The 11,521-nt window shown below is 43.0% G+C and overlaps 1 protein-coding gene across 8 annotated transcripts in view; it reads right to left on the bottom strand.

Moving 5' to 3' along the window:
- Positions 1-11,521, bottom strand: part of RBFOX1 (RNA binding fox-1 homolog 1) — a 1,322,412-nt gene that overhangs the window by 90,777 nt on the left and 1,220,114 nt on the right. For all 8 annotated transcript variants that reach the window (XM_042437945.1, XM_042437936.1, XM_042437943.1 and 5 more), the window contains one exon: positions 5,664-5,717. In XM_042437945.1, the coding sequence (XP_042293879.1) occupies positions 5,664-5,717 (54 nt within the window). The remainder of the gene's footprint in view (positions 1-5,663; positions 5,718-11,521) is intronic.

Here is an 11,521-nt window from a genome sequence, read left to right on the forward strand (position 1 = left end):
TGGGTTTGAGAGAAGGATCTGGGTGGGTTTGAGAGAAGGATCTGGGTGGGTTTGAGAGAAGGATCTGGGTGGGTTTGAGACTGCTTGCAGAATGGGTTTTTGAGCATTTCTAAAATGGGAGGACTTTTGGACAATTTTTGCCTGAGACTTGTGACAATTATAAAATGTCAGTGCTGGAGGGGTCAGTTGGGGGACTCAGTGGCCATGAAATAGTAGCCAGGGGCCACCTTTTGCCATCGGCCGGACTTTCCCTAAATCTAATCTAAATCACAGTAAATTTAGCTCCACGCAAAACATTCTGGGGAGACAAACGTACACAGATCTTTTTGTATCCCTTAGTAACAAAGGTGGGGTACACACTACCAGAAAGAGGCACATCCCCGGTGCCTCTCTTTGCTCCGCAGGAGTGCTGCAGCAACCAAATTGCATGGCGCTCCTGCACAGCAAAAAAGGACCACCGGGAAGCAGCTTCTTTTTGCAGTGCACTTCCACCGCCCCAAAGCACCAGCAATGGCGCAGGGACGTTGGAGCTGCACTGCCCTGTTTGGAGGCGGTGCAGCCGCAGTGTCACCAGTACATGACGTGTCTGGTGGGCGCGTTGCAGCTGCGGCGCCCTTGTCACGTGCAAGGAATGCCGGGCGTGTGGGTGCTCCGCCCACCAGGCAGCCCTCACATGTGACAAGGGCACCACAAAGGCCTGTCTGTTCCGGGCCAAAGGGACATTTCTACGCAGCTGTAAGCTGCCCTTTAATGTTGTGAAATGAAACACAGACTGAAGGACTTAAGCTCCATTTTTTCAGAACCGACATCCTTGATTGAACCAAAACACTTGAAGTGTTTGGGAGTTTTGAACACAGATGGATTTTGTCACAGATCACATTTGATGTAGATTATACAAATTTTCAAGATTTCATAATGAATAAATGTATGCATTTCGGGGAGGGGAAGAAGGCACTGTTGTTGCTGGTCGATTTTATTCAACACTAAAAATTTCATGGCCGAATCCCTGTAAGTTCAATCATTGACTCCTATATGACAGGTCAGTCCAGAATGATCCTTGTCACACTGGACAATAGTTTTATCTATTGAGTTTGGCTGGCGCAGATGGAAGAGAATTTTGTTTTGGTTAGTTTTCAAACACGTTCCCCAAATCCATGCATATCTTCTCAATCTGGATAGAAATATTTGAGTTCTTGTAATTGAAAATGCAGTACGAGGGACGGAGGAAGCTATTGGATTTATCCTATCATCCTTACTGTAGAAAATCCCTATATTACCCAGCTATGGCTTTATCTCAACTCCGTCAACTTTGCCTTCACTAGTCCTCAGTACTATTTAATCAAATGGGCTTTAATGGCTTCTGTAATTTTTGCAACTATATCAAGATATTATATCTATATCAACCCTATGGATCATCACAGCTATATTATGTATCCACTGTTGGGAAATGAGGTTAAAAACAGCGAAGGCTAAGAAGAAGGGAAGTGATGGCAAGAGGCATCCAAATAATCCAAGTGCATTTTGCAAATCTCAAAGATGAGAGATGTTCTGAAACACTCATATTAATAGGGACACAACTAGGGACATAGTTTCATCTTAGATCTAACTCATGCTGAGTGTTAGATAAATATCAGTAGCTGGACTATTATCATTAGGAAGCGATGTGTCTTTGGTCGGTCGGGTAAGAGGTTATAACTCACACCACAAAATTAATACCATCCTAATGGTAACTAAAGATCTGCATTAAGAGGGCCAAATCTCTCACCCCGGGGTTGGCTATAAAATGTGGGGGGGAAGTCCATAAGATGACATGCTCAAATCAATAACCTGCCATTTCATAATTAAGAAACAAAATAAATGCTAGAGGAAAGTTCAGTAAATTAAGAAAATCGCCTTCCGGGGAGATTGAAAATATTGATTGTAAATGTACAAAAATGTGTGAACTCCTCCTGTCCTTCCCTTTGAGGGCAATTAGAAGCGAGGCAGTTAATTCTCAAAAGAAATCAATGATAATACTATTGGCATATTATTATGATATCTATCATTAACAGAAAGCCATTTGTATCGAGCAGCCAATGCCTCTGATTTATCAATTTAGGAAGGCCCTGGTTGGTTAAGTCAGTGGTCCTTCATAAAGTTGCTATTGCCATTTCATCTAAAAATGTAATTAAAGCTGGAGATAAAATAAGACATTGCTTCAAGTCCTTTTTAGACATTGAACAGTTAGACATGGAAGAGAGGTGTAGCAATGGTGTTTAGCCACCATGACAACATGATGCCTTCATGTCCACAAGTATTCCCTTTCAGATGTTGAACCCAGTTTTACAAACCATGGCTAGCATCCTATTGGGAACTCATGTCATTGTAATCTGATTCACAATTGTGAATAACTGAACTGCACCACTGTGCAATGTTCATATTCTCATTCATGGGAAGAGACATAGTTACACAACTGGGAACCATTAAGCAAGTGGAGCCAGCAGCGTGGCTGTTGCACAATGGTTCTGATCCACAATGTGTTTTGATATGCAATGGTCCCAAGGCACAACATGTCCCGTTACACATTGCCCTTGTGTGATACCACATCGTGCATTATCACAATCCAGCTGCATGGCTATGCATTGCGTCAGTGATGTAAGCTATCATATAAGAGATGGAGCAACTTGCTTTCGCTTGTTCCTGAGAATAGGATAAGAACCAAATGAATTAGAAGAAAAGAGATTCCTGTTAGACATTAGGAAGAAGTTCCTGATTATGAGATCTGTTCCATACTAGAACAGATCACCCATGAATTTTTTAAACAGTGCTTGCAGGGCCATTTCTTAGTAGTGTTTCTCCTGTGGATTCCTGCATGGCAAGCAGATGAACTTGGTGCTCCTTCCAAAGTTATAACTCTACAGCATTGGGATTCTTACTATTCTATTTCAAAGAGGTTCCATCTAAACATTTGGAAGAACTTCCGGACAGTAAAAGCTGTTGGACAGTTGAACATCCTAACTCAGAGTCCGATGAAGTCTTTTTCTTTGGAGGATTTTAAACAGAGGCTGGATGGCCATCTGTCATGGGTGCTTCCTGCATGGCAGAATGGCCCAATTCCTGACACTGAAGGAAGCCCACCAATTCTATGGTTTGATTATTCCATATGGAAAAGAGTGAAGAGCAGGGTCTAAATAGCTTCCTTCAACGTCAAGAATTGGAGCATTTCATGTTTTCTTTCCCCACCCAGTTCCATTTTTGATTCTGGCCTTTGATCACAATACTGGCAGATTTATAACTTCTCTTGAGAGATCCTTGGAGGAGAAGAGTAGCAGGTTGGGCCAAAGCAGAGGTGGAGGAGACTAGAAAAAAGGGAGGACAACACTTTTGTTCTCCTTGTTTCTCCTTCCTCCCTTTCTCAGCATCCAATAGCCTACCAAAGGAATGGACGATCCCCTTTGGAAAGGCCTAAACTAATAATTTCAAATCAGACTGAAGGCCACATGTGACTTGGCAGGCATGCCTTGACCAATGCGGCACAAGTGACTGGTGGACTGTTGCAAACTCTTTTTGGGTAGATAGCTGGCTGGCTGGCTAGATTATAGACACAAAAAGATGTGGTTCTTTTACCCTCCCCGCTTGTAATAAAGAACAGGAGAAGACTTTGCGAAATGAAACCATCCAGCACAACAAATTAAATACTCAAGTGGGTTGCTTAATTCCTTATTGATGGGGAAATTGCACCTTCCGGTATTGTGGGTTGGGTTTGGCCTAATGAGGCGTTTCCCACTTCTAATTATTATATTTCTAAACAATTCTTCAACGAGGGAGTGAAGTCTCGCTCCAAGTTGCAGCACGGATTCTAATCTGAGGGTACAATTACGCCTCTTCAGAATGAGGAAGTGCTTGCAACACCATACCTGCTGTTGAATTCTTCATCCAATGCATATCTTATGGGGTAACCCTGGCCATGTTACAAGTTCCCATCAAGTCAGCATTTATTTCCTTGACCCCAGTCAGAGGCAGCCAACCAAGGACATGGAATAGGAATCGGAAAGTAAACACATAGGAACCAGGCCCAATTGGACTACAGGTGCAGTTTGACAGCATGGCTCCATCCTACAGAATCCTGTAGTTGAATCCATTGCATAACTAACCAGGCAAGTGAACATGTACATTGCTTTCATGGATTCAGTAGGCCTACCTAGTTAGGATGAAGAATATGATTTAGACCAATGTGTAATTGTCTACATCTCCTTGTTGTTTTTTTCCCTACCCAGAGATATGGCGGAGCTCTTTACCACCATTTACTTAACATAACTTTATGTATGCCTTGCCAAGTCACAGCAGGTGTGACTGCGCATGTGTGCCTTCATGTCACCTGTCAACATATGGTGACCACATGAATTTTGTAAAGTTTTCTTAGGCAAATAAAACTCAAAGGTAGTTTTGCCACTCTTGTCCTATAGCATATAGTACCTGGCACTCATTGGTAGCCTCTGTTCCAAATCAGGGCTGACCTCGATTAGCTTCCAAGATCAGATGGAATCTGGTGTCTTTTAGCTCTGCTATTTATGCCAGTAGCAGAGGCACTAAGAAACCCTCTTAGGGAACTGCAAATATGCTTATTGGGACAATGGCAATATTGCCTGATGTAGATGGGTCCTAACGTGCATCGGTGGTTGTGCATCGGTCCTTTTGTACATTGGCCCCATTGTGCATTGCTCCTATTGCGCAGCAGTCACTTTGCTGGCTCTACTTCATAGGTTATGCCGGCATTGCAAAAAATAATGCAGTTTAACAGCACTTTAACTACCATGGCTCAATGCTATGGAATCTTGGGACCTGTAGTTTTGTGACCTATTTAGCGTTTCATGTCAGGGAGCTCTGGTGCCCCACCAATCTACAAATCCTAGGATTCCTTAGAAGCCATGGCAGTTAAAATGGTATCAAAGTGCATTATTTATGCAGTGCAGATGCAGCCCAAATAATGTAACAGTTGCCCTCTCCTGGACAAAGCCATTAAAAACTTGCCACATACTGGAGTCCTCTTGGCAAGTCATAACTTATATACCACATTCTGGCCATTGTGCCATTTTGTTTGGTTGCTTAAAAGGTTTAGTATTCCTCCTTTCCTCCAATAGTTTCTAGGATGGCAGATAAGAACTATGCAATGCTAAGACAGACAACGCACACAGCATCCTGTGACCTTTCTCAGGTTTAACCTGGTGCCAAAAAGAACATATGGGAGGCTTAGGGTGATGCTTTCATAACCAGGGCGCTTCCACCTGTCTTGGTTTTTCGTGCCACCGTTCAAACAAGGAAGGCATTTGCAGGAGCGATTCTTCATAAAATCTCAAAGCATTGCCCTCGGCTTAGGTGAAATTGCACATATAATTGTAAGACAGTGTGATACCCGAATGCGTTTTCGGCAGTCCTTTGTCCTCAGGAATGCATAATTCTACATGTGCTGTTGTGAATTAGGAAGCCAACGGCTTACACAAAAGCAATCTAAAGGGTATTAGAGTCCCTAGAATGATGCTTTGTTTGTATTTACTCATTACTTGAGATCGGTACAGAATTTAGCAATGCTTAATGATGTGATGGATAGCAGCAAAATACAGCTCAGGGGAAACCGGTTCCATATTGCTCTGCCTATGGCAACCAAATACACAATATATGCTTACCTGCATAGAATTCTGGACTATAGACTGCACCCACAACTGGATTTAATTTCCAACCTACAGGAAACATATAAAACCAACATTGAGCAAGGGTCACAGGCAGAACAGACTGTTCATCTATTGGTAGCTGAAGGGATACTCGATTTCTGCAATGTTATTTATACCCCGCCCTTCAGCCCTAAACACTCTCAGAGCGGCTTACAATTATTATTATTATTATTATTATTATTATTATTATTATTATTATTTGGACGGTTTTAATGACTTCTCTGTTTCTACTGCACCCAGCTTTGGAAATTTTATTTGTAAGAAAGTGAAAGCCTATCCCTAAGCCTTTGTAAGACACAAACAAATGTACTTTCTGATGACCAAGGTGGTGCCATAGTAAGCATTACACTTTCCCTCCCCTTTCTGCCCTTTCTCCCCTCATGGTCTCCTTTTACATTCCCTGTTTTGCTTCAACTACTCCAGATTGCTTGCCAGTGAGAAAAATTGTAATACTGAGGTTTTTATTGCAAAAGAGCAAATGTGAACGATGCAAAAAAGTCCAAGGCAGGTGGGAAGTCAAGCAAACAAGGTAAAAGAAACCACTGTACCATCGCCAGTCTGCACTCATGAAAGGTTGGTTTCCACTTTCCAGCCATCTTCAAAAGTTGAAATGAGATCAATGCTATGGGAAGCCTAATTTTGTGCAATGCTTTGATTATCTTACTTCCTATCCTCATAGTCCAGCATAAGAGCGATATAAGCTGTTGTTTCACAGCCATCAACCCTTTCGGTCAAAAGGTTGAGTTAGACCTTCTGATTTTAAGTTATCCCTAATGGTGCCACAATTTGTCCAGGAAAGAGAGAGTTGGGAGAGGAGGACACTCAGGGAGATGCAGATCGATGATCTCCGCTAAAAGTCGTCCTCATATTTCATTTCCTTCACCCTCCCAATTTGATGGCTGTATCATCTCACTCGGCGAGGCTCCCACCGCAAAAGACTTCATTCATCATGAAAATAACAGCAATTAAACTTTACTTTGTCTTGTCAATGAGAGATGTGCTGGCCCATAACTGTGTGGGTTAATCAAGTGTGAGGAGAAGCCTGACACATCCGAGTGAGGAACTGCCAAGGAGCCCTGTGTTAGCGGTCGGAGGAGGTAAATTTGCCACGGTGGGTGTAATTCTGCAAATTTGTCTTGCTGTCACAACACTCGGGTGGAAACTTTTGGAAAAAGGGGGACGGAATATATATACAGACATATACAAAGAGCGACTGATGGAAGTGAGTCTATAGCTCAGTAGCAGAGCGTATGCTTAGCATGCTGAATGGTCCAGGTCTAGTGACTGGATGTGAAGGCAACAAAGGGGGTATTTGGACAATAGAGCACTGTTCCAAACTCTGGCCTTCCAGGTGTTTTGGACTTCAACTCCCAGAATTCCTGACTGCAGGCAAAGCTGACTGGGGCTTCTGGGAGTGGAAGTCCAAAACATCTGTAGGACCAAAGTTTGGGAACCACTGCGGCAGAGCAAAGCAAGACCTCATGGAACAGACCCGGTCAGGGAGAATTATCAACAGGCAAGTTTAGAAGAGGCAATTGGGTGCCCTTGAGATATTTTGGACAAATTGATTATATGGAAATAATGGTTTCTTTTGTTCTCATGCAGAAGAATGAAAAGATCTCAGACATTTTCTCCCTGTTGACTGAGTTGACTGAGGGGGTGATAGAGACGGACAGAAAGGGATGGTGAGACACTGCCCCTTTCTGCCCAGGATACAGCAGACAAATACTGCGACCTCCTCAAGGCTCCTGGCGGGTTCTTTTTGTGCTGCATGCCATGCGCCACTCCCAAAGGATAGTTTTGGTGAGTTTTTCAGGCTATGTGGCCATGTTCTAGAAAAGTTTATTTCTGATGTTTCGCCAGCAGCTGTGGCTGGCATCTTCAGAGAACGCTGACATGGAAGAGAGTTGGGTATATATATATACTCTGTGACCCTGGGTAGGGAGGAGTGATCTCCATGTTAATCTGTGCATTGCTCTGTTGTTGATGGCTGATGCAAACACTAATCCTCTTTGCATATCCTCCCACCCTGAGGCCTTGCCATCAACAACAGAACAATATGCAGATTACCATGCAAATCACTCCTTCCTACCCAGGGTCACACAGTATACACACACACACACACACACACACACACACACACACACAACTCTCTCCCATGCCAGCCTTCTCTTCATGTCAGCCACAGATGCTGGCAAAACGTCAGGAATAAACTCTTCTAGAACATGGCCACATTGCCTGAAAAACCCACAAAAAACTATGGATGCCGGTCTTGAAAGCTTTCGTCTTCTACATGGATGCAGTCACAACATTAGTGAAAGGAATGGGAGCATCACACCTCAACACATACAGACACACACACACACAAATCTATGCAGCCCAAACCAATGTAACATGTGGATAATGTGTTGTCAAAGCAAAATATCATTGACTGACCCCACCAGTCTGCATTTTGCGTTTCTGAGAAATGACACGCTCAGGAAATCTCAGCTATGAATGAGACCTTGCTTATTTTGCATTGCTTGGACTAAACATATTCAGACCAAGATGAAGAAGGGAGGGAGGGAAATAAAAGCTTCTCTCCCCCCATCCCAAGCAAAACAGGATGCATTTCAAAGCTTCCTTCCCCTGTGATTTACTGTAACTAGTTTAATAATTGTATGTCAAACCAAGAACTCTTATTTTATTTTATTTTTCATTTTGCCAGGACACAGAGAGATAAATATGACAGAATCATTAAAAAATAACGCCGCCTGCTTCTCTTTGCCCCACTTTCAATGACGGAAAGCATCTCACTAATGAGCTCTGGAATGTAAAGGGGGGAAAAGAAATAAAGTCCATTTTATTTCATGGCTGATGCTTGCCTCTCTGTTGGGTATGGAAAGCTGCCTTTATTGATCAGCTGTGTAAAGTTTCCTTTTTGTCTTTTTCCTCCTCCCTTCCCTGGAGGAGAGTCGGGGAAATAAGATCTTTGTTCAGAAAGTTACAGGGTTATGGAAATGGGCCAAACGGAAAGTTTTGATATGTCCAATTCCAAAGCTTTCGAGAGAATTGTGTAAAGGGAAGAAAGAAAAACCAAGTTGTTGCTGCAGCTAAAGATGGGAGATCAGATAGAGCAAACAAATACATACATACATTATTATGGTACAGTTGTATTACACATACACACACACACACACACACACATGTGTGTGTATGTTTGTGTATATAGCTCTAGATATATAGTATGCAAAGAGATCATGTAGTCTGTGCAGAAGTGACCTTGTAGCATCTTTGAGACTAACTGTGAGAAAGAAGTCGCAGCATAGTCTTTCAAAGGCTTGGTCTATTTCCTCAGATGCATGGAGGGAAGTAGAACAAAACTTGTGCTACAATATCTTTCACTCCGTCTCAAAAGTGCTACAAGACCCATTTGGATACTGGCGTTCCAGACTAACATGGCTATGTCTCTGAATTATGCCCATACAGATATATAGATAGATGTAGAATATAATGATTTTGGTTAGAATTCTGTACAGTTTGCCCTTTCTATCCACAGAGTTTTTTTGAAAGCATCCACAGCTTCAAAATATTAAAGAAATTATAATTCCAAAGAGCAAACTTTGATTTTGCCATTTTATATAAGACACACCATTTTATTATCCCATTGTATTTAATGGGACTTGATCATCCATAGAGTTTGGTATCCATGGGAGGGGAGGACCTGGAACTAAACCCCAGCAGACACCAAGGACTCACTATACTGCAGTTATTGATTCATAACCTAGAGTTACACATCCATACATGATTCACATTCAGGAAGACGACACATTCATGATTGTGGCACTATAACTGTTATCATAATAGTCTTCCCCTTCCGCCTTAAAGATAAAGGTCTGTTCTCCTGTCCATCAGGGTGCAGCAGATTGACTTTTCCACCCCTCTCCTTCCAGTGATCTCTAGTGCAAGGAGGCATTGCAACAGGGATCCTGTTTCTGATTGTTGCACCTGAAATAGCTGCTGGAAGGGGAATGGAAACATCATTCTGTTGTGCATTGATGGACAGGAGAACAGTCCTCCATCACTCACAGTAGCTGGTGGCTGTGTTGGAATTGGGGCAGGGCAGCTAAGGCCAGGAGATGCTACTTATCTACCTATACTTAACCAATTCAGAGACATAGCTGTGTTAGTCTGGTATATAAGTATGCCAGTATGCCAGTATCTTGTACCACCTTTCAGACTAACTGTGTAAAAAAAAAAGTAGCATAAGCTTTCGTAGACTTGGTCTACTTCTTCTAGCACATGCAAACTGGAGTCAACTTGAAGGGACATAACCATTGTGAGCCAACAAGGCATGGTGGTTTGAGTGTTGGATTTTGGTTCTGGAAGAATCATGGAATCATAGAATAGAAGAGCAGAGTTTGATTCCCCACTCAGCCAAGGAAACTCATTGTGTGGCCTTATGCTAGGCAACCCTCCTTTGAAGAAACCTTGCCAAATAAATCCTGTGAAGGAGGAGGAGTGGGAGAACAACAACACATAGAGTGCTCTCATGTTATACATGGGTGAATTTTACGTGGCTTCCAGAATACGCTGGAAACCGCAACGGAAGTGAGGGAAGTATGTGCTGGAAGGAAACAACGGTGCATGCTCCTGCGGTGTGTGCCCCGTGCGCTGCCGCCATGCCACCGTGGGTACGAGCCCCATTCATTTGAATGAGGCTTGAGCATCCATGCTTTTTCCCTTATGTGGGGGGTCCGGAATGGATCTCCCGCATAAGGGAAGGGCGCACTGTACATTTTTGATCATGGCGTATGGAGGAATCCATCACCTCCAGACACAAGAGCATCTTCCTGAGCCAACAAGGTCTGCATGGTGGGCAACCCCTCATAGCCATTCAGTGGCCAGTGGATTCAGAGAGGGACAACCAAGCAACAGCTAACTGCAGAAGGAAGACACATTTTCCAAGACCTTCCAAGGATTTTCTCAGTGTCCTGGAGGATAACATAGTCAATGCATGTCTAGGAACATGGTCAGATACTCCTTGACTGACTCTCACTCTACCTGGCCCACTAAATGGCCATGTTCAAGGTCTATGTACAGGATGAAGCAGTGTTGTCCATGTGTGATGGTCAACTGAATGGAGGAGTTAGTGAATCCCTCTTCCAAGCAAGGCCATCCAAGGAGACACACAAGTGTTAGATTTAACAGCTACTTATGGACTCTCAGGACTACAGGAAAACTGTTACTCAATCACCCTAAGGCAGTGCTTCTCAATTATTTTCTGTCATGCCCCCCCCTAGGAAGAAGAAAACATTTCGTGCCCCCCGCGCGACTGTAAATAGTATCATTTGTCTATAAAATTGTTATAAGTACACCTCTGCATAACAGAGCCTCGCGCCCCCCTTTACGGAGCCTCGCGCCCCCCCCTGGGGGGGCCCGCCCCACTATTTGAGAAAGGCTGCCCTAAGGTGAGACTGGTGACTACTTAACAAAGGGCCTTTATGGCAGTAGCGCCTTCTCTGTGGAATGCCTTACCTGAAGGGATCCGCCTTAGTAGAACAGTAGAAGCCTTTAAAAAGGCGTTAAAAACCCACCTCTTCCTACAAGCCTTCACTCCCAATTCTTTCTAAGATTATCTTTCCCCTATTGACTGACATATTGATATTCATGATTTTAACATTATTACTGTATGTTTTTAACTATGCTTTTGGATTTAATTAGTTTTAATGTGTATTTTTAATATGTGAATTGTGGTACCGTTTTTACTGACTGTCTTTACTGACTCTTGTATACCGCTTTGATCTTGGGAAAAGCGGTTAATAAATAAACAA

Source organism: Sceloporus undulatus, chromosome 8, assembly GCF_019175285.1.
Source record: "Sceloporus undulatus isolate JIND9_A2432 ecotype Alabama chromosome 8, SceUnd_v1.1, whole genome shotgun sequence".
Classification (NCBI taxonomy): Eukaryota; Metazoa; Chordata; class Lepidosauria; order Squamata; family Phrynosomatidae; genus Sceloporus; species Sceloporus undulatus.